This window comes from Acanthochromis polyacanthus, chromosome 11 (genome assembly GCF_021347895.1).
Source record: "Acanthochromis polyacanthus isolate Apoly-LR-REF ecotype Palm Island chromosome 11, KAUST_Apoly_ChrSc, whole genome shotgun sequence".
Classification (NCBI taxonomy): domain Eukaryota; kingdom Metazoa; phylum Chordata; class Actinopteri; family Pomacentridae; genus Acanthochromis; species Acanthochromis polyacanthus.
The window spans coordinates 15,647,615-15,671,478 of NC_067123.1; the positions used below are offsets into that span (position 1 = coordinate 15,647,615).

At 39.1% G+C, this 23,864-nt stretch overlaps 1 protein-coding gene across 1 annotated transcript; it reads left to right on the plus strand.

Annotated features, from left to right (window-relative positions):
• The first annotated feature begins 3,325 nt into the window (after positions 1-3,325).
• LOC110962690 (tropomyosin alpha-3 chain) lies at positions 3,326-23,390 on the plus strand. Its single transcript, XM_022210704.2, has 10 exons — positions 3,326-3,530; positions 5,113-5,238; positions 6,480-6,613; positions 17,047-17,164; positions 18,071-18,141; positions 19,118-19,193; positions 19,610-19,672; positions 21,050-21,119; positions 21,948-22,026; positions 23,152-23,390. The coding sequence occupies exons 1-10, from the start codon at positions 3,417-3,419 to the stop codon at positions 23,153-23,155; spliced, it is 855 nt and encodes a 284-aa protein (XP_022066396.2). The 5' UTR covers positions 3,326-3,416; the 3' UTR covers positions 23,156-23,390.
• The last annotated feature ends 474 nt before the right edge of the window (positions 23,391-23,864 follow it).

Genomic DNA, 23,864 nt, shown 5'->3' on the forward strand with positions numbered 1-23,864 from the left:
GAGAGCCGGAGGGGAAGGAGGACGGCGGGGATCCCAGACAGCTGAATCTAGGTGAGGAGCAGGAGAAAGCAACGTAAGAGAAAGGCAAACTCAAACAGATCTTTACAGAAGGCTAGAGAGCAAACTGACTGTGGGGTCTTTGTTCAACAATCTGGCAGGGAGGGGAAGGATGAGCCGGTTCTTATTGTTGAGGTGAGTAATCAGAGTGATGTTCGTCAGCTGTCCAGGAGCCGTAGAGATGGTTGATTGCCTGAGTGGAGTCAGCTGGGAAGCTGGACTCCACTCAGGCGCCGAGCTGTAGGGGGAGAGACAGGGCACAGGAGCAGATGGGAGACAGAGAGAGATAGGGGTAGAGGAGTGGACAGGAGACCGAAGAGACAGAGGGAAAGACAGAGCAGAGGAGCGGACGGGAGACAGAAACCGAGGGACAGAGAGAGAGAGGACAGCATGAGTGGGAGAGGAGCAGGAGAGGGAGAGGAAGAGAGGAACCAGATGGGAAAGGGGGTATTGGGGATGTCAGGTGGGAAGGACGGGGGTGAGGAGGGAACCCTGACAATTATAGCTCAAGACCTAACATGTACAGCACAGAAAAAACAACCAATTGGAAAAAACCAATGGGGCAAAATATCACCGCACACAATAGAAGCCATAAATCAAAATATTAATTGCACACAGGAAGCAATACGGAAGCAATACACAAAATTAACACTGCAGTGAAAGCTATGCCATTCACTGACAACAAGAAGTCTGGTGGGGCAGAGCAGCATACTATCTTCAAGAACGCAACCAAGTCATGCCATTGAAGTTGCTGGTTAAGAGAAGAATTTAATTACAGAGGGAAAAATTCAAAGATCTGACCCCAAAGACATGCTCCATCAGCCTCTGAAAAGTGCTAGAGGCATTACATATCCTGAAGGGCAGTTGGCGGGACTCGTACAGTCTGAAAGGTTTGCAAAAAGCAGTCCTTGCCTTGTCCTTCTCTTGACTGTATCCACTTGAAAGGTGCAATGTTGAAAACTACTGAGCACCAGTTGAGGCATCCAAAGTCTCCTCGATGTTGGGTAAGGGGTAAGCATCTTTCCTTGTCTTGGATTTGAGCAAACAGTAGTCTACACACAACCTATCACAACTGTGTTATGCTTTTGCAGTAGTTCTATTCCTTGTTTCTGTTCAGAGGAAATGCTAGACCATGACAATCTGGAGAGATCAAGAAGAGGGGGGCTGACTGTAGTCATCTCTCAAATCACTGTTATGGTGTTCTGGTCTTCAGTCTCCTCATTGAGAACTGAGGTCCTTGATTGCAATCGATCCACAACATGCAGCTAACCGAACTGTGTGTGGAGCTGCAGCAAAACATCTTTAGTGAGAGAAGATTTTCTGATGCTAAGGGTTCAAGAAGGACAGATGGGAGTGTGGTGTTAGCAACGGAGGAATAGGTAGTATGGATCCACTTTACAGATCCAGCAGGAACATAAATGGCTCGACCACAAACTTTGGCCATACCCAAGTACCCCTGTGAGATCAAGGCTTCGATACATTGACACAAAGAAAGAATGTCTCTCCACTCCTAACTGGTAGCTCGGAGGAGAAGTGATTGAAAAAGACTGAGACCAAACTGTTTGAAAAGCAAACTACAACAGGAGCCAGTGATGTTCATTTCTAAGAGGCCAGACACAACCAGGCTGTCACTGGATGGGCTCATCTGGACTGTTCTCCACAACTAATACACCTTAGTTGGGATCTTGACTAAAACTGTGACATCACGCTCAATGCATTCTTTGTAAGGACTTTTTAATCTGTTAGCAGCTCTAAACTGTAACCAGTGACATCTTTTTAGCAGCCCACCCCGCTATGACTTGAAGCATTTCTTAGGAAACTTTTTGTTATTGTGTTGATCACTGACCCGGTGTCTAAGAGACAGTGTACAGCAACACTCTCCATGCTGACCTCCACATATGGACAGTCTCCAATCAGTCAAGAGGGATTTTCCATTGAAGCTTCAGGTGAGTCAACAAGCCCCTCCTCTGGCACCTGGCTCTCTGCACCTGAAGGGCCAAATTTCCTGATAGCTGACAATCAGATCCCCCATCCACTAATTTTCTATGCATCCCAGCTTCAGAACCAAAATCTCCACAAGTTTACATTACATGAACCATACAGAACCTAGCAATATGTCCTTTTTTGCAACAATGGCAAATCGGCAAAAAAATAAATAAATAAATAAATGGAAATGCTTTGCTGTATTAGGGATTGAAGCACTCTGAGCAGGTTGTGAGGGCTGACATGGTTCATAATTCAAAAATCAATAAGGAATCAAGAATCTTTACTGTCATTATGCTGTCACATAACCAACTTTTGATTGGTGTATAACTGAGCTTTTTTTCCCCAAAGGCACTGTAATAGCTCTGCAATCTCATCATGAAGCTTAGAAGGGACTGCATTTATGTCCCCCTCAAAACTATTCACTGTCTGGGAATATGTATCACAAGAGTAGAACTGAAGCTTAAATCTACCTCCCTACTTGTGATGTCATGCTACATGTATTTCTTCCCACCTAATACCAATGCCCGAAAAGTCAACAAAAGAAATAGTGGGTTCCTTACTGTACCGTTGTGTCAACTCTTGCTGTAACGTCATCAAACACATGCTCAATAAATTGGTGGCAACAGCACATCAAAGTTGGGTTTCTAACAGGCACAGGAAGAACATGCAAACTCCAGATCACTGTTAAAGAGCTCTGCTCACTTAATGAAAGCAACAGCTGTTGTTGATCTGCATGATGACAACAGCAAAAAGAAAAATTAGATATCATATTTCATATTGTAAGACAAAGTGTAAACACATCTCTGTGGGCTTTTTAGAAAACTCAGATGCTTTTATTCTCACAAGTACTCCTATTTCAACAACTACTATCCAACCTTCGTCTGCCTTTGAGCTGTGTGTCACTCAAAACAAGAGAAACATTGCTTGTCATGTCTTCTACCTAAGCTTGTCAGCCGTCTTTGGTTTTGTACTCATTACTCATCATATGTACAGAAAAGAAATTTGTGTTCCTGTTTTTGTTGCCAGTGCTATTCTTTACTTTTGAAGCAATGAAACAAGATGATATACAGTTGATCCAAGACATTCTGAGGAACATGTGTCTTTGAGAGTGGAAACATGTAACCATTTGTTGTTCGTGTGCAGATTCAAATTGCATTTGAATTGTGGAGGATAGAGGAGGGTGAGGTCATGTGGGTGAGTTGAGGGGCTTAGGGGTGGGAGTGTCTCCTTGGCTGTCATATAAATGGCCTGCCTCTATCTTTATCAGAGTTTGGTGTCTCCACTTGTTTGCCAGGCTTCCAGGCCATCCATCCTGCACCCATTTTTGTTTTCTCCTTTACTCGGCTGCAAAAAAAAATTACACCCCAGTCAAAATGGAGGCCATCAAAAAGAAGATGCTTATGCTAAAGTTGGACAAGGAGAATGCACTTGACCAGGCCGAACAAGCTGAAGCAGACAAGAAAGCAGCTGAAGACAGGAGCAAGCAGGCAAGTTATGAACACAGGTGCAAATCATGTGTCAAAATCCAAGAAAATCGTGCTTTATTAAACAAATAGTGGTACTATACAGTTATGAGACAAAGTGATTCAGTTTGAATTTAGAAGCTAGACCAAAAAATGATTACTTGTCATGTGCCTTTTGTAAGATTACAGGTAATTCCTTTAAGTTGATAAGACTGACTTGTATACTCTGATTAAACTACTATTGATTAGACACAACATTACAACAATGTAATAATGATAATAGTAATAACAATAATAATTGCTCTGAAGACATTTCCCAACTGATGTGACTGTTTGATGGCCATATCAACCAGACATCTACAGTTATAACTGTGATTTTATCTGTGCCCTTTGTGCTGAAAAGCGAGAAGGAAGTTTACTAATACTTAAAAGCTTATATGGGCTGCTGAAATTTTGCTTCAACTTTTCCATCTTTTTATGATAAAATTGTTAAAACTACAAATATGTACAGAATATTTTGACAAAGGTAGCTTTTGCAGGCTTAACTATTGTTAGACTCACACTTCATCCTGTGTAGGTGGTTGATTACTATCAAGCAAATGCATCGGCTATGAAATAACGTTACAGCTCAAAGTCTACTATACTATTTCGTATATTGAAAGATTTTTGTTTGTTTGTCAATTGTTGAACAGCATCTGAAGCCCTCCTACTGAAATTCTTAAGGTATCAGAATTAGGAAGGGCTGCTTCCAACAACTTTCATAGTTTTCATAAACAATCTAAACAATCAGGCTTTTGCTCTCAATGTTATTGAGTAAATGATGGGTAGGGTTTGAATTTCTCCTGTCCAACTGTGCACATTATGATCCTCATTTGTATGATTAATTGAGTATTTCCCCTTTCAGCAGGTTTTTCACCACTACTACACATGTGGCCTTATAAAACAGTCACAGATACTAAACATGACAGGGCACAAAATGAGGGACTGTGAGATTCTGCTTAAATTCCACCAATTGGGTATCTGAGCACAGAGTAGCTCAAAATTCTATTCAAATGAATAGAAAAAAATGAATGTTTTTGTAACATTTTAAATCAGATTCTGGTCATTTTAATAATTTCTACCTGATTATACTGGCCATTATGAATTTACTTTCCAATGACTTACCATTATAAGTGAGAGGGAACAACCAAAAAGACTCCACAGTTGCATTCTAAGTAAAACTTGATTCCAAACTTTATCAAAACTTAATATGAGCATGTAGCAGTCTGAATTAGTCAAATAAATAGTATACCTTTCAAAGTTTTGGTGTTAGTAGGACATTTGATCTAAGCACAGAACCATACCTGTGGATTTTGTTCAGCTTCCATTGGACACATGTCAGAAAGCGATGTTTTCATAGCTGCTATGAGCCGAGGAATAATTACGGCTATTGCAAACTGCTCTACGTACTTTTTAAAGACTAAAGTGTTACCATACTTGTAACTGGAATACACAGAAGCAATTATATTTCAGTGGAATTAAAAAGGCATTATTTATGTAATCAAATTCTATGATGAATACATTTTCTATTCCATCTAACTCTGTGAATGTTCTCTAACACCATTAGCATGAAGACGAACTTCTGCAAATGCAAAAGAAGCTGAAGGGGACAGAGGATGAGCTTGACAAATACTCTGAGGCCCTAAAGGATGCTCAGGAGAAACTTGAGGTTGCTGATAAGAAGGCTGCTGATGTAAGTAAGACACTGCCAAAGCACAATGGTGTTGTGAATGGACCACAGTTCGCAACATTACATTGTCTATACTTGGCCAACCAGTAATTTTAGAGACTTACTCCTCCCTGCCATATAAAGACCTAGACAGACAAGACAAGAAAGTGGATTTGCCTCTTTAGCAGACACAGCAATTTGTCGTGCACCTCTTCTTAGACTAGGTGCACAGGGCATATAACTACCATGCATTGTAAACCTAGAAATATGTTAGTCTCCATACTGATCCATACTGTCATAGTGTGGGCCCTGAGCTAAGGCCCTGATAAAAGCTATGATGGAGCCTGTGTAAACCAAGCCTGTTTGATTCCCTGCTTCTCTGTTGCATTCCATTCTCATCATGCCCTGCATGGACTCATCACAGCTGTTGTGGGGATTCAAAACCCTATTTTGGCTATGATGTCAGCCACTGAACCTTGACTGTGAACTTAACAATGGTTCAAGTCCATTTTAGGTATATCACTGTATCACTCACTCCTCCCTGGTTACAGTATCTGCCAATGTTCAATTTGGTAGTGTTCAATTTTAGTCTCATTACATCTAGCATAAGACTAAGTGTTAGTTTTAAAACTTGTACGACTCAGTTAGGTGTTATATAAAGAGTTTAGAGTTGTCTCATATTTTTAGACTATTACAACAAATACTTTTTTTTTTTTTTTAATTTTGCAGCCTCTATTAAGGCTGTTAGAGCATAGTAACAATCATCTTTAATGACTACACTTATAACTCATGTGAAAAATCAACCATGCTGATCTAAATCACAAAAAAAGGAAAGCAGAACTTCAATCACAGATTCCTCCCTCTGTGTTGATGCTCTACAACAGTTAATCGTAAATCTCTGCAGAATTAATTTCACTGTCTTTATATCAGAAATATAGCTATCAGAAAAGCACAGAGAATGTAAAGGTGTGTATCAAACTCCAAACTCCAGTTTAAAAATCAACAAAGACATACAACATTCACACCATTAAATATTTACATACAAAGTTCAATCATTTGAATTCATTTGTGCACAACTTGCATTGATTAAATCTAAACATCCCTGTAGTATTAATAGTGGTCCACTGCCACACTGAGAGTCTTATGAATGCATAATTTATGTTACTCCCATTTCGAAATTTCGGAAACACTATTTTGCTTCGACCTGTAGCTGTAAGAATGCTGGTTTATTTGAATCAATCTTCACTCCATTTTTCTGTGCTCAGGCTGAAGCAGAGGTAGCTTCCCTGAACAGACGCATCCAGCTTGTGGAGGAGGAGTTGGATCGAGCTCAGGAGAGACTGGCAACAGCTCTGCAGAAACTGGAAGAGGCTGAAAAGGCTGCTGATGAAAGCGAGAGGTGACTTATTGTTGTAATTTAGTTATTTAGTGGGTCTTGAGGAGATTCAGTAACCACTGAGCTCAACGGAAAAACTCCTTTCAGTGAAATTAAGACTTGAACCAGTTAAAAGGTATGCCTTTCATGCTCACACACTGTTTAAGACGGGATGGGACAATAGTGTGGTTAACTGTGTCAAAGGCAGCAGTCAAGTCTAAAAGCACTAAAATGGCTGAATGCCCTGAATTGAGAGTTAAGAGAAATTCATTCAAAACTCTTAAAAGAGCCATTTCAGGACTGTGACAGGGCTTAAAACCAGACTGAAGTTTCTCATAAATACTAAAATCATCTAAAAATGTTTGCAGTTGTTAAAAACGGCTCTCTCTAAGACTCTGGATGAAAACAGGAGTTTAGAAATGGGTCTAAAATGGGAGATTTTAAAAACATATAACTGTTTCCCTAAAATTATGAAGTGCATACGAGCACAATTATTTATTGTGCAAAAGAAATTCACCTAAAAAGTTCAGCAAAACAACATTCAGGTTCGTGAAACCCACAGTAGCATTATCTAGCAGCTAGCCCACATGCAAAGGTTGAACCTGTGAGAAAAGAATGGATGCTGCCTGTAGACCAGGGATTGTTGCAGGAGAAGAATAAAATGAGTTAAAACTCTAAACCCACAATGGGCCAATGAAGCATCAAAAAGTTGCAGTTGGATCTGAGTAAAAGAAGACAGCATTTGAGAAATGGTGCATCAGAAGCAACAGGTAGGTAATCACAGTTCAGTACAGTAAAAGTTGAATTTAAGAGTACAATTATGAAAATAAACACACAAAAAATGTTGTACTGCAGCTGTTTAATGTTAGCTAGTTTAAATGCAGCATCAATGTTGCACTTGTGATAGTCTGACTCATTGGATGTAGGTCGTGGGTACAAGTCTGCCACTGGTCAACCATCTCAGTCCGTATATTTCCCTTTTCCACTATCTACGAGTTACAGTTTTCTTTGCCGCTGGAAACAACAACAACATTGGGGCTGCAGCTTATTGCACTGAAAATGAATGACATAATTAAAGTCAAATTTATTTATGAAGCATATAAGTACTGTACTGTTAAAAAGAAAAAAATGAACAAATTAAAGGACAAAGCTAAACAAAGAATAATTAAATAACAGGAAGAATAAAAATACCACACAGTAATAAATGAAGGTTCTGCTTGAAAAGTTTCTAAAGTTTGAGCAGTTCTCACATGGAACTGCTGTTTTTGATCTTGAAATGTCTCGGAGCATCTGGTTGATCAACCTTCATGCTCGAACAGTTCTGCTATGGATAAAGACCTATGCTTCCCTGTCAGGGAAGACCAAGTCATGTCCTTAGATGTAAAATAATCTGTTCATCTGTCTTTTCCAGTTGTAAAAATGAAACTTCGTTAAGGCTCTATAATCACGTCTTGCAAAATGTGCGTCTGTTTGTATTCAGTATGCTGCTGATTCCCTGTGTTCAGATGAGAAGGTCCAGAATGCTTGCACGAATTCAAAGGAATGTGATGTGTGTGGCTACACGTGTTCTAAATCTATTAAATTCTATAAAAAGACAAGTTGACTCTGCTCATCTACTGTTTAGATTGATCCAGAGCATTGCTCAAGCAGAGTCACTGTCAATCATAAATGCATGCGATTCTGAATTAAATAGTTAAATCTGACAAGTTTTCCTGACTGAAATGTCTTAGCTGGATTGTAGTGGCACTACAAGTGTCAAATGAGTCAGACAAAAATAAAAATAAAAAATTAACAAAAATAATTACAAGAGTCATAGGAAATGTCAGGCAGTGATGCTCTTTCCATGATCAGTCAATCAATAAACAAATCTGTTATTTCATCAATCAAACTTTATTTATATAGCACTTTCCAAAAAGAAAACCCGGATGCAATAAGAGTGTTTTACAGTAAAAAGAAAACTGACATTTTAGTTACAGAAAACTCCTAGATTTTTCATTTGCTGACATGGGTTTAATGCTTGCTGTTTCAAATTAACTCTCTGATTTTCAGTACCAATGACCAAGAATAAAACTTTGCTCTGCCTGAGTTGTAGAAAATGTTCTGGCATCCATAGGTCGATATCTAAAATACAGTTCAATTTGCCCTCAGTCAGCAGGAGGCACGATGATGTATAGCTGAGTGTCATCAGCAGGTACGCATAGTTGCTATGCGTACCTGCTGATGACTTTTTATTATGGCAGCATGTAAAGGTTAACAAGTGTAGGACTGAAAATATAACCTTGAGGAACACCATTATATATACTTACAAAGAATACTTTATCTGTTGTATAAAATCTGTGAAGTGAGTTTGAAAAAATTAACTGGTCTATCATATCAGAAACTGTACATAGGTCAAGTGGTACTAAAACAACAGGGTTTTTAGACCTCAACTCATTTTTAAACTTGACTAATGTTATTTCAGTACTATTCACTTTCATTACATATAGTCCTGCAGATGGCAGCCTCTGTACTGCACTCCCTAGGAATTTGTCTGTTTTTGTTTATTCTCTCTGTTTGGTCAGCTGAGTCCAATAACTTACAGCAGAGAGAAGCTGATCAACATCAGAGAGTCCTCTCTGGACAGTTTTCCAGCTTTTTGCTCAAATCCAAAGAGTTTTATTTTAGTTTAGTTTCTTTTAGAACTTTTAGTTGGAGGAGCAGCAGCTCTGTATGGGACGTGAGCGAGCTGGTGTGCTCATAAATCTCTGACTGTGCAGAATCCAACACCACTCCCATCCATCCACTTAGTGAACTTCCATTCCTTGTGACGGTCCGTCACAGTTCTGTAAAGACATCACAGCCCGAACCTGGATCCTTTTTTCATAAACTGCAAGCCGTTTAATTTTCCACAGGAGTTTTCCTCCATCATTGGCAGAGTTGACATTGCTCCCCACGCCAATGTGAACGAAGTGCTCCAAACTCACGCTGAACACTTAAATGGCTTTGAACAGAAACACCCGGACTTGCTTTTTATTGTCATGGGGGACTTTAACAGAGCAAGATAAAAGCAAGAACTCCCAAAATACAAATAGCATATTAGCTGTCCCACCAAAGACAGCAACACACTGGACCACTGTTACACTACTATTAAAGGAGCACACCACCCTGTTCCCCGGGCAGCTTTGGGACGCTCTGCTCATTGTCTGGTCCATCTCATCCCGACATACAGACAGAAACTAAAATCTGCAAACAGTTTTTAAAATTGTGAAGAAATGGACCAATGAGGCAAAGCAGGAACTTCAAGCTTGTTTTGACTGCACAGACTGGAATGTTTCTGAAGCTGCCAACAACAACCTGGGTGATCTGACAGACACTGTGACAGCTTACATTAGTTTCTGTGATGACATGTGTGTGCCAATCAAAACTTTCAGAACTTTCAACAACAACAAGCCATAGTTCACCACCAAACTGCGACAGATCCGCCTCGTCAAGAAGCATGCTTACATGAGTAGGGACAGAGACCAGTTTAAAAAAATATGAAACACTCGGAACTAAGAGATCAGTGTGGCTAAGAGGAGCAACTCTGAGAAGTTGAAGAACTGGCTGACTGATCTACAAACGGAGCTGAATCTTCTTCAACCACCAAAGGTCCCATTGTTCCATATGTTGCAGCATGCCTGGCAGCATCTATCCATCTGCACTATTGCCCCAAGCAATGAAAGTATCTCTTTTTTTGCATCAGCACTGCACATACAGTCTTTCGGCAACATACAAATGACATGGCTTCGAATAGTCCAGATTTCCTCGTGCTGGAGCAGACGGCAGTTTCTCTTTTAATGCCTGGAAATGCGTCTTCAGCCTGTTCAGATCATTGCAGCATGGCATTATTGTCAGACTGTCCTGCTGCTTTGATCAGTGCTTGCAGTGATGCTGTTTTGAGAGCACAGTCACAAATCCACAGTCAGCTATATCCAGTCATGCCCAGAAAGGACAGCATTTGGACAACTGTTTGTGGCCTTAAGATTTTGGTTATGGCCTCCACCTGGGAGGGGGCAATTGATCTTTGCTCTCCAAATAGTTATCTTCCCAAATAATTAACAACTTTCTGTTGCCAGAACTAATTTATCCTTACTAACTTTGTGCCCGCCCACTGCTAGTGCTGTTAACAATGCAACTGAGTCTTTTTCACACTGCTCTTTCATGTGGCTACAGATTAATAAATCATCAATGTAATGCAAAACTGTGCTAGAGATTTGCAGGTTTTGCAAAGTCCTGTGCCAGTGCTCTATTAAAAATGGATGGGCTTTCCAGGAAACCCTGAGGTTGCCTGGTGTAAGTACATTGCTGGCCCTGGAATGTGAATGCAAACAAATACTGTAAAATTGTGTAGACAGGCACACTCAAAAATTAAACACAAGTCAATTACTGTGCACCACTTTGTAACAGATGGAATATTAGAAAGCAGTGTGTGTGTGGATCTGGGACTTTCGACAGTTCAGCATCCATGATGGAGCTAAATGCCCATAAGTCAGGCACCAGTCAATAGTTATTTGTGTGTGGCTTTTTGATTGGATAAATTAGAGTTATACATGAGCTCTTGTTTTTTTTTTTTTTTCAAGACTCTTGCTTTCAGAAGCCTCTCAGTAATGGATCTGATACCTTCCATGGCGTGTGATTTGAGCGGATACTGCCTTTGGTATAGTGGTTTGGTCGTTTTCATCAATTTTACACTTACTGGTTTTGTAGCCTTGACATATCCAATGTCTTGTGTCTTGATCAGAGTTCTGATGGTATGATGTCCAGCAAAGCATCATGTTCTGCTGTCAACAGCTGTTGTTCTGGCAGTCTTTCATTCAGTACAACCGTTTGGGCATCCCCATCATATATTTTTGTTGATGTCCTCATGTCTGGGGAGGCGTGGATATATTCATTACCAGTGGACTCCCATTCTGGCACATGCAGGGCCTCTCTCACCATTGGAGCCAGTTCATGGGATTTATTTCATTCTGTTATCGTTAAGGTTATGTGGGGTGTCTAATTCTGGATTTGGAACTACTCTCGTGGTTCTGCTGGAAGCTCTACTGATGCTGCTGCTCCTTGTGGCCCCCACGTATATGTCTTGGCTCATGAGGAAGTATCACTTCTTATTGCACATTTCTTCCCAGCATGTGTCGTAATTCTTATGACTTTGATGTTCATCGTACAAAAGGATGCAATGCAATGGTAGTCAAATTTCTTCTGCTTTTCCCAGCTTGGACTCTTTCAAGGGTTCACATATTTTCCATTGTAGATATGACATTGATTTTTGTGGCATGAACACCAGCAGTTGCATATATCTGGTGTTCGTCTCCCCCTGTTGGGCCAATACAGTCATCATGCTCATTGGTGGATTGCTGGGGAAGTCTATGCAGACACCATCTTGAGTACACATGATTTTAGATCATAATTGGACAAAAAATATTTCTTCCTAGCAAATTGACTGGTGTGTTAGCTGAGTAAAGTAGTGGAGTAACTATACTTTTTTCCTACAATTAGCATTGGGACTGGCTGTGTGATTGGTATCAGTTATGTTTTCCCAGAGAAGCCTATTGTTTTGTCAGATGAGGTGGAAAGAGGAAGAGTGGAGCCAGTCCTTCCAATTCATGAGTAGGTTGCACCTTTATCCGCCATGAAAGTGTGTTCTTGGTCTTGCATTATGACTGGCCTGAAACGATGGGTTTGTCTTGAGGTTGTGTGGATACCACAGGCAACATTGTTTCCCTTCTGACTCTTCTTCACACCGCTAAATCCAATTTGGAACCAGACCTACCCATGAGTTTACTGGGCAATCCCATCTTTGATGGTCTATCTGTCCGCAACCCCAAAATTCATTCTCTGTTGGATACTGGTTAAGAGTAGGAGTAGATTGTTTATCCTCTACATTGTCCCTCTTGGTAATATCATCCGCAAACATGGTCTCCACTTCCATTGCTACGTTGACGACATACAGATCTACATCACAACCAAATCCATCACCCCAGCAACCTGCTCCACCCTGACCAACTGCCTCAGTGAAATTAAAACATGAATGCAAAATAACTTTTTTCAACTGAACTATGACAAATCAGACATGATAATCATCGGCCCCAAATCGCTCATAAAAATCACTGACAGCTTCACTATGACCATTGATAACTCCACTCTGTCCCCATCACTTCACATCCGTCATCTGGGACTCCTTGACAGCAGCCTCACCTTCCAACAACACATCAATCAGATCACCCGGACCACCTTCTTCCACCTCAAGAACATCGCACGCCTCCACAACTCACTCTCTTTTCCTGCTACTGAAACCCTCATCCATGCATTCATCACATCCCGAATTGACTACTGCGATAGCATTCTTTATGGCTCATCCTCAAAAGTCCTCCATAAACTTAAGTATATCCAGAACTCTGCTGCCCGCCTCCTTGCCCGCTCCCGCGAACACATCAACCCTGTTCTCCAAAACCTCCACTGGCTCCCCATCCCATAACACATCCAATTCAAAGTCCTCCTGTTGACCCACAAAGCCCTTCATAACCAAGCCCCCCCCCCATACCTCAGAGACCTGCGCCACCATCACGCTCCCTCCCGCAGCCTTTGTTCATCTACTGCAAACCTCCTCCCTCCCCCGCTGAAAACCAAGCACCAAACCTGGGGGGACAGAGCTTTCACCATATCTGCCCCCACACTACCCCAACACATCCGTGACTGCACAGACCTGACCACTTTCAAATCACTCCTCAAAACCCACCTGTTCAGAACTGCTTTTAACACATAACATTAGCTTATTTTTATGATGTGTTTTATGATTATCATGTGTCTTTACGACTCATTTTATTTTATAAATTTAATGTCTGATGATTTTTATGTAAAGTGTCTTTGAGTGTTTTGAAAAGCGCTATACAAATATAATGTATTATTATTATTATTATTATTATTATTACTATTATTAACTCCTGCATAACTGATTGGGAGGACCCCTAAATGCTCCTCTTTGGAGACTTCTTCCTCTCTGCATTGGTCTTCCTCTTCCCTGCTTTGTGTAGATAAGATAGCCATTTCCTGAACCCCTAGTTCGTCATGTAACTTGGGGTATCACAGGAGTCTTGATGGTTGACATCTCAGGGGGTGGAACTTGAATTTGGACTGCTGTTCCCAATGAAGCTTGAGTCTTGGAGTTGTTCTTCGTTTGTTTGGTCATTTCTCTTAACTGCAACTGAGTCAGTTTGTTAGCCAACTGTCTGCATTGTTCTTCTGGCTCACCATTTTCTTTCCTACATTCTTCGACATGATGAACAATGTCTCCTGGGAATAGCAGCCAGTCGTACTTCATCAGGTCAACAGCCGCTCTTCTATTTTGTCCTGCTATTTCCAACCCCTCTGATACCCCATAGACTGGGCTTGGTAGGATGCCTGCAACGGCACTTGGAAAATCTCACAGCTAATCCAGCATGGGCACTGATGTTTTCACGGTCCACAATCCTTGCAGCACTTTTTTATGGACCTAATAAAGGTTCCTCCTGGGCTTGGTATAAAATCACAAATTTTTGTTGCTTTCCAGAATTTTAGACTGTTCAATTATATTCAGCCATTGCTCCACACCTTCTTTATGTTTGCAAATTCGCTTATAACAAAAATTGAATGTGAATTCCCTGTGTTTCCACGTCCTCTATTCCATTCCAGTGTAATAATTTCACCTTCACTACTGTTTCCTTTTGTCCGTTAATGGTTGTCACCTCACAGAATCATGTTGGTTTATTTTGTGCCACTACTATTGTTTAACACAATCGTATTATTTATTTGTTATTATAGTTAATTTCAATGAAACTTTTGTTATTTTATTGATTTCTAATTCCACAATTTTTATTGTTTTGGCCTTTATTATTAATTTTCAAAATTTTATATTTTACATTGATTATTTTATTAAAGTCAGACAAATTTATTTTATTGATTGGCTTTTAATTTGTAAAGTTATGTTTGTTTTCCTCCTTCCTTTGTTTTGCTCCATGGAGCAGATCAATTATTTATATTTGTTGTTTAATTAGGTTGTTATAAATTCACTTCTCATTTCTTTGCATCAGCAACTTATGGTTTGTATCATTCTATCATTTTTTTTTTCACCAAAACACACTTTCTAATATTTTATTCCTCAGAGCTATATTAACTACTATGCCTTCTAGCAGACTACCATGCAACTGCTTTGTCTGTTTTCTGAGAGTATAGTATTTCTTGCTTTAGAATTATGGCAGGTTTTTATGCTCCATCAACATTTTCATCCCATAATACCTTATCTGGCTGTCTGGTTGATTCACTTCCTCAAAAGCACACCCCTCAAGACTTTGTGCTGTCTCGATTTACAGCCCTTCAGAACTCTACCTTCTTTTGGCACCTCGCCAACATTGTTACACACTATTTTAACACTTATTTATTCTTCTACGCAGTTTTCTAGTTAGAATAGTACACTGATTTTACTTTACAGTTTTACATAAGCACTATTTACACTTCTTAATTTACACTTTTGGCCATTTCTCACCGTTTGCTTGCACGATTAGCTGTTCCCTTCAGGCCCTAAGCTCCTTGTCTGCTCAGCCCCTCCCTGTTGGAACCGTCACAGCACACAGCTGCAGCAGGACAGAGACAAAGAGCATTCACAGAAACCTAAATTTATTGCTTAAACCACCCCAGAGGAAAATTTTACTGCTCAAAGCTTGCTCTTCTACAGCTCAGGAGACAAATTTGAGATTCTCATGTCAGCCTCATTTTAGTTTCTATTTTGTCTAAAGGTTTCTCATATGTTTCTCCTAAAATTCACTAGGAGAAATAGGTGAGACAGGATAATTAGAGGGAGTCATACTTGAGACTTGTGGGAGATACCTTGCTAATCTCAATACAGTGTGTTTAATGGCTCCTTTATTTCTCCTCTGGAAAAGAAAATGAACAATTGTGGAGCTCCTACAGAGCAATATGTGAGACTCACTCACATCTCCACAACAGACTTGGAATTGAACCCGGGCCTGCTGGGTGTGAGACAGCCACTCTACCCACTGAGCTATGCTACCCTATAGATATATTAATCTGCACACACACACCTTATAAATGCTGCAACAAATAAGAAGTTGCCAGGATACAGCCTAAACATCTTGAGGCACTTATAATAATATATGGTGACTTCAATCATGTCACCCTCTCCTCCCACTTGACTGGATTTATCATTCTAAACACCACGGATCATCCACTCATAATATTGTGATGGGCCTCTCTCTGGACTGCAGGACGGAAAGATATAGAAGATCTTTGTACCCACAGCGATCAGGCTTTATAATTCTATAGCAAATAGTAGATGAGCTGACAGACAAATGAATTTCCCTTTTGGGATGAATAAAGTAATCTGAATCTTTATTAATTAATTTAAAAAAATATCTTGTGGATTACAATAAAGTCAACATGCTAGATGATTAAAAACAACCAAAACGTTGATCTGAGTCTGAGAATTCAATGAGCGCTTGTGGAGATCTCTTCATTTGTTCTCTCTGAGCTTAGTATGAGATGCATGAACTGAAGCTGGGATGAGAATAGATGGAGTTCTTAGAGAGAGCTCTCTGATTTCTCTGCCTGAGATCACAAAGAGACACAAAAGTTGAGAAACTCTGAGAATTATATGAGAGCTTGTTGAGATCTCTTCTGAAACTTTAAAGGAGACTAAACTGAGATTTAGTGCATCTTATTGCTCAGGAGAAAAAAATGAGACACAGGAGAAATAAGCCTTAGTCTCAGTTTGGTGTCACACAGATCTCAAAGTTGTCTAGGAGAAGTAAATGAAACATTTTTGAGATCTCTTTTTGAATTTTCTTTTCCTCTGGGACAAGACCCATACAAACCTCTTCTTCTCTCTTCAGAGTTTTGTTAAACTCACTTCTTCTTAAACAAATGAATCTCCTGTTCTTTGCTCTACTCTTCTATTCCTATCACTCTTCTCTAAATTCAATTCTCACCATGAGCAGAACAAAACTTCCGGTTCTTCAGCCTGATTAAAATCCTTACACAACTCTTTCCTGACCATCTACTCAACAATCCACTTTTGAATACTTGTAGCCTTTCTATGTACACAACCAATTCACAAACAACCTTGTCAAAAAAATCTATACATTCACAACCTTAATCTGGCTGATTTGGAAGGCTAGCTATCCTAATAATGTCTGCTTATTATTCCGCCTTACTAATGACAGACTATGTGGCTTGTGAATGTTTTTTAACCATAATAATGTTGACTTATTTGTGGTTCATGAATCTTTCCGTTTAGACAAAAGCCTGGTTCTCCCGTGGGCAGAAAGAAATACTCTTACTCCTCCCCACTCATGAATCAATTGGTGTAACTTCACAAAATCTAGCCTTCATGTTAAATGTTGACATCCATGTTAACATTTAAGAAATCTTTATCATGTTTGTGTGTGCAGAGGTATGAAGGTGATTGAAAACAGGGCTCTAAAGGATGAGGAGAAGATGGAGCTCCAGGAGATTCAGCTGAAGGAGGCCAAACACATCGCAGAGGAGGCTGACCGCAAATATGAGGAGGTGAGTTTTTGTTATCCCCCATACTGTATCCAGATGGTGAGTGAGATATTTTAGAAAATTAAAGATCAACATCTGAGAGCTTGTCACTGTGCATCCTGTTGCAGTGGTGCTTTTTGACATCCCAGTAATATTGTATATTAAAGTCACTGGTGTTCGGAATGTAGGCTACTTACTTGACAAAAGGTGCCATGGGTGAATATTAAAGTTGGAGAAAACCTGTCTAAGTCTGCTTTTGGCAGATTGATGGATGCTCCAAAAAAAGTATGTGAGTAAATAAAAGGGGCTACATCTGTTTGTCTGTACAATCTTGTGATGCATAACAATTAAACTACAACTTTTCTGAATTTTGAAAAATAATGATCATCAACTTTGTGAGACAGCTTATCCTGACAATAGCTTACTGAAGCTAAACCAAGAAGCAAGTTTGACAGAGTTTGATGACATTTTAAATAAATTATTATTTTTTGCTTCACTTTAATTCAGTTCAATTTTATTTATATAGCACAATTACAATTCAGACTGTCTCAAGAGGCTTTAGAGAACCCGTATGCCTGAACAGTTATGAGAAAGAGTAATCGATATCCATGCCATTGAAGGCTGGAAAGGTTCTCAGTAAGTCCAGTTGTTAGCTTTTAACACATTCAAATTCATGAATGTGTTAAACATGCCCATGAAACTGGAGGGCAACATTTCTGAAAGAGCCATGCAGGAGGGGTGTGTATGTTTGATTGTTGAATTGAGGTGGGTTAGTTCTCCCTCAAGTGTCACTAACTACTCCATGTAATGAGCAATTTCACCACTGGTGACCATCAAGGATAGCTTTTTTCTTGAAAGTTTAATTCTGTCATATGTAAGGCCTTAAAATAAAGTAACCTAAAAACAGTTTATTTTCTGCTTTTTGTCCAGGTAGCTCGTAAGCTGGTGATTGTAGAAGGAGAACTGGAACGCACAGAGGAGAGAGCAGAGTTGGCTGAGGCGTGAGTGTCTACATTATTCCATCACCCTGGTTTTTTCCCTTTTGACTTTGTACAGCGATGTACATGTTCCAGGAAGTCTAGGTGGTTCAGCAGTACAGTTAGCAGGGTCTGTGAGTGGAATCTCTGGAGAGAGTATATCCCTCTATCACAGCAACATTTCATGGCGGTTGGTTGATGACTGCACCCTTTTGGCCATGGAGGAGGCACAACATGTTTTTTTTTTTACAAAAAAAAGAAAAAAGTAACATTTTCAAAAATATCATATTTCATTTAAAATTTAAAAGGAATTTACTGAACTAACTTTAATTTACTGTTATAGATGCAAATGAGTCAATATGCAGTCACTGATCACTGGTTCCTGGTTACTTTGCTGTTTTACAAGCAACACCACACTGTCAGTGTCATGCACAAAGCTGTTTAAAATGACAAGAGATTGATGTTGATGAGCAGTAAGACAGAAATCTGCATCATAGAGGAGACTTTACTGAGATCAGTGACAAATACTGGGCTGACAGATTTCCCTTCTAAACAAACAGGACAGGGAATCAGAAGACAGGCAGAAGAAGAGTTGTTTGAGGTAAAAAAAAAAAAAAAAAAAATCCATTTTAGAATCAGAACTGAAAATAAAGAATCCCTTCATATTACATGAACTGTACTGAAACTCTCCAATAGCATAAAGTAGCTAAAAATAGATACGTAGCTATCATCCTGCAAAATAGTACTACCTTTAATACAGTTTTTTTTAATGCAAACGCTTCTGTATCTCCTCCTTTCGTAACATTGTAAAAGCAGGGCTTTTACACTTAATGACATCTTTTTTTACTGTAGGACACCTAGATACTGCTTTCACTACTGTTTTATCATGGTCATTTTAAATTTGCACCATTAACCGCTGTTCACTATTCTGAAAATCAGTGCGATGTCCTTACTCTTACATGTTTCTCTCCTTTTTTCCCTGAAATCAAAACCAATCAAGTAAATGTGCTGAACTGGAAGAGGAACTGAAGAATGTCACCAATAACCTCAAATCTCTTGAGGCTCAGGCTGAGAAGGTAGGGCCAGGACTTTGTATCCCGAGCAGTACGTTTCCGCATGCTTTTGTTAAATATTATTATGTGACTAAAATGAAAGTACATTTGTAGAAATGCAAGTGCCTCTATCATCCCACCATACTCTACAAAGTATAAAAATGGTGAGTAGCTTTGGTAGAGGGAATTCATTGTTGCAGCCCACATCTGCAAAAGAATGTACATGATTTAAGGTGCAGATATTGAACAAGAGGCAGGATATACAGTATATGTATGTCAATAAGCCTGTGCAGGTACAGGGAGATACAATATCCTTACAGAAAGGATTTATCACGTGATGGATCCTTTTTTCGAACCTAGAACTTTCTTTTTAACCACACTACTAATATGCCGTACTGTTGAAGATATGTGACTTTGACATGATCTGTTTCTCTCCACAGTATTCTCAAAAGGAAGACAAGTATGAAGAAGAAATCAAGATCCTGACTGACAAGCTGAAAGAGGTGAGCAAGAAGGGATGATGACTTTTAGATACTGTAAACCCCTAAATTAATATAATCATCCATCCATTATCTATATACTACTTAATCCTCATTAGGGTCGTGGTGGGCTGGAGTCTAACCCAGCTGATTTAGGGTGAAGGGACACCCTGGACACGTCACCAGTCCATCACAGGGCTACACATAGAGACAAACAATCACACTCACATTCACACCTACGGACAATTTACAGTTACCAATTAACCTAAGCATGTATTTGTACTGTGGGAGGAAGCCAGAGTACCCCAACAAAACAGTCACATGCAAAAGAAGAATATACCAACTCCACACAGAAAGACCCTGGGCCCAGTCCAAGACAAGAACCAAGGATCTTCTAGCTGCAAGGCAACAGTGCAATTTAATATTTTCTCAATTTAAGTCCATGCTACCCTAATATGTTTTAAGATATATTTTCAGGATGTAACCGGACACAAAATTTACAGTTCAGTTTTGGAGTCATAATTCTGTACATTCTGTACAATCAGAGAAAACAAACAGAAAAATGCATTGCATGGCATTCTTAATATTTGTTTTGAAAAATTAAAATATTCATTTATCAGTCAGGGGAGCTCATGGCTTCCTAAGAGAAGCGAAGCTCTCCCTGCCTCCCTCTTAGTTTGTACCCTGATTGAAAGTCAAACTGAAATCACAACCTTCTCAGTTCATCTAATGATCTCAGCAAATGACTACACTACTGTCTATTTTTATTTTTGTGAACAACATACCATACACAATGAGATGGGTTTCATGTGTGGACAGAAATATATATAATTCATTCATTCATTAATATCTGCATAGTGTGATATAGTAATGTATGAACAATTAACGACCATCTATAGCATAACTAACTGAGCTTGAGCTTATTACCTGCAAGATATCTAACTATCTATAATAGTAGTGAACTACCGCAGGCTGTATGCAGTAAACAGTAAGATAATAGTAGCTAACTCACTTGTCTGTTTGAAACTATAGAACCCTAACAGTCAATAGTGTAAATGCCTTTTTATAAAAGTACATAAATGGGCTTTTAAGCTAGCATTCAATCAACTCTGACTTCTGTGTCCACCATTATAGTAAAATAAGTGAGAGTTTACATCATCTTTTTCATACAACTAAATCTTAGTACTCATGCTAAAACCCCACTACTCACAGACCTGGGACATCAGAAGGGATTTAAAAGCCAGTCCTTATTGGCTCACAGAGCTATGGGCCTGAGTAGGGAGATAAAAAATTGGAGCAGAAAGGTTCACGACGAGTGCAATTATATATACTGTTGTATATTCTGTTACAATTTGTTGACATCAAATGTTGTCTGATCATGAGTTGTTGCTTTCATCTCAGGCTGAGACCAGAGCTGAGTTTGCTGAGAGATCTGTAGCCAAGTTGGAGAAGACTATTGATGATCTGGAAGGTAAAGCACTGATTATACGTTTCCCAAATACTAAAAAAGTAGCCCCAATTTAAATCTCGTTTAAATCCACTAGGATTTTTAAAAAAATAATAATAATAAAGCTTATTTACAGAGTAATGAAGTTAATTGTTTTGCAAATTCGAAACATTGTAGTGAAACATAACATATAATCAGTTTTGATTCTCCATTTATAAAATGTATTTTCTGAGGCAATATATATAATTAAGTTCATATATCTCCATAGAGTAATGGGTCAGGTTTTTCTCAACCCGCCCAGCCAGCAAGCAGATGGGTCCCCCCTACTGTATATAGAGCCGGGTTCTGCTCGAGGTTTCTTCCCCGTTAAAAGGGTGTTTTTCCTTCCCACTGTCGCCTTTGGGCTTGCTCTGGGGGTTCAGGCATATGGGTTCTGTAAAGCGTCTTGAGACGATTTGACTGTAATTGACGCTATATAAATAAAATTGAATTGAATTGAATTGAAGTCAGTTATACTGATTCTAATAAATGTTTCTAAAATTGCTCTTCCGCTACTCTACCAAAATTGATGGTACAAAAACGAAGCACAACAATTCTACACCTTCATTTAATTGTACCAGTTTAGGCAGCTTATTCTGTGCAACCTTTGAAAAATGGCACCTTGTTGTGTTTTTAGCAACAGGCAACTAGGGCAATGCCTTACATCAACAATATCTAATATCCCATCTCAACTATATGAGTTTATATTTTTGTAGTTAATTTCATTCTATATTTTAGTACATGACTGTATCATCTCCCTGGTAAAACTGTCTGTTTTGTTTTGTAACACTTGGTCCATGTGTGTACATACAGATGAGCTTTATGCACAAAAACTCAAGTACAAAGCCATCAGTGAGGAACTTGACCACGCACTCAATGACATGACATCGATGTAAGTAATGATATAAGTCATTTCTGAGTGAAAAGAAAGCATGCTTATTGACCCTGGCAGTTTAACTTTCTTTTAATGTGCCTATCAACAACTATTACATTTCAGAGTGAGAACAGTATATGCTTGTTCTTTTTAATAGAAGTAACATATTCAATGTCTATAACTTAAGGCAGAGCAAGCCATTATTTCTTTTAGGGATGAAAGATATTGTTAAAACAAGTGAAGTCACAATTTAATGAGAATAATTTGTAGGAGATATGCATGAATTACTTATGCTTTCTGTGCCTGAAACTTTCACTCTGCATCACTGACAAGTGTGGTCAAAATTCTGCCCTGTTACACCTGTTAAACACCCACTGATATCACAGCTTTATGTGTCCAGGATAACACTGGGACATCACTGAATCAGTATTAAAGCACTGATCATTTGAAAAATACTTTTGGTGTGTTAAGTTACTCTAGTTGTGTCAAATAATTTATAATCTATAAAATAATATGAATTTTAGGGTAGTTTACTGAAGTATGTATTGCACTGAAATGTCTTAAATGCTGTAGAAAAGAGGGAGCTGAAGTGATAGACCAGCTCAGCAGAGAGGTGTAAAAAGGCAGCATTTCAGGGGGTAAATTGTGGCTTGACTGAGGTCGTAGAGGAATAATTTTTCTCCCAAAGTTGAATTATTGCAGCATATGAAATCCAGTGTCAAAGACATTTTCGGCCAATACAGTACCTCTGCTTAAGCTGAAGTTGTGTTTGATCAGGGAGATACTCTCCTTGGGCAATTATGTAGTTGTGGTGTGGCTTTACAGGTCTCATAGGCCCTGAGAAGCTTGCTAGTGGAAGTTAAAGCTACCAGCAGATTTAAACAGAATGAAGTGGACTCTAATCTCAAACAATTTGCCATAAATAATTGTCTGTCATCATTTGCATCAGTGTGTAAGCATTACTCAAAAATCCTGGCATTGGTCTCTGGTCACCTGAGAGATGAGGTATTTTAAGCTCTGCTATGACTAATTGAATTAATTCTCCAGAAAAATGCTGAATAGACTGCTTTTGACATATTAGTCAGTCATAATTATTTAACATGTGTGCCATTTAATAACATCTCTTGCTTCTTTTGGTTTTAGCTAAACATCCAGAAGCTCCACCATGCTGTCAGCTTGTGACCTTCTACCGCGGAACATCAGCTCTTGGCTTTGGGTCTAAGCTTGCAGCTTGTCTCTGCTCATCCTAAAGACATTGTTCATTGTTTGATTTCTGTTTAAGGATGTTTTCTCTCTTTTCTTCATACTTCATTGTACTTGTGTATCAATTCTTTGCTGTACCACCTTAAACAAGAAAGGAAAGTACTTCCTGAGTCAGTAAATCTGTGTCCATTGCTGTTTTTGTTCCATTGAAGTTTTAACATTTATTTATCTACAGTTTTATTAATATCATGCAATTTTTGTTCCCCACAGAATGCTTTCAGGTTTCATTTTCTCAGAAATCTGAAGCATCTCAGGATTCAGTGTGAATGAAAAACAAATTTAGATAAAATGCCGCATTTTTTTTCCTGATTTGAGAATGAGGTATTACAACAGTGGAATTAGGTACTTAGGAAGAAAGTAGAAAGAAGGAGGTACTACAGACTTGTTTTATGTGCGAGTTAAAGTTCAAAAATAACTCAGAGGTTCTCACAGTAGTACTGCAGGCCAAAGTATTGCCATCCAGAGTAACCATATGCTTTGAAAAAGAGTTTCTGAGATGTTTGGGATCAAATACAGTGACTTCAGTCTTGTCTGAATTTAGTAGTCGGAAATTACAGGTCATCCACGTCTTTAAGTCCTTAACACAATCTTGC

Coding starts and splice junctions, on each gene's coding strand:
- LOC110962690 (XM_022210704.2), top strand. CDS start 3,417: ATGGAGGCCATCAAAAAGAAGATGCTTATGCTAAAGTTGGACAAGGAG. Junction 18,142..19,117: donor AGAGCAGAGTTGGCTGAGGC/GTGAGTGTCTAC, acceptor AAACCAATCAAG/TAAATGTGCTGAACTGGAAG. Junction 19,673..21,049: donor TGACTGACAAGCTGAAAGAG/GTGAGCAAGAAG, acceptor CTTTCATCTCAG/GCTGAGACCAGAGCTGAGTT.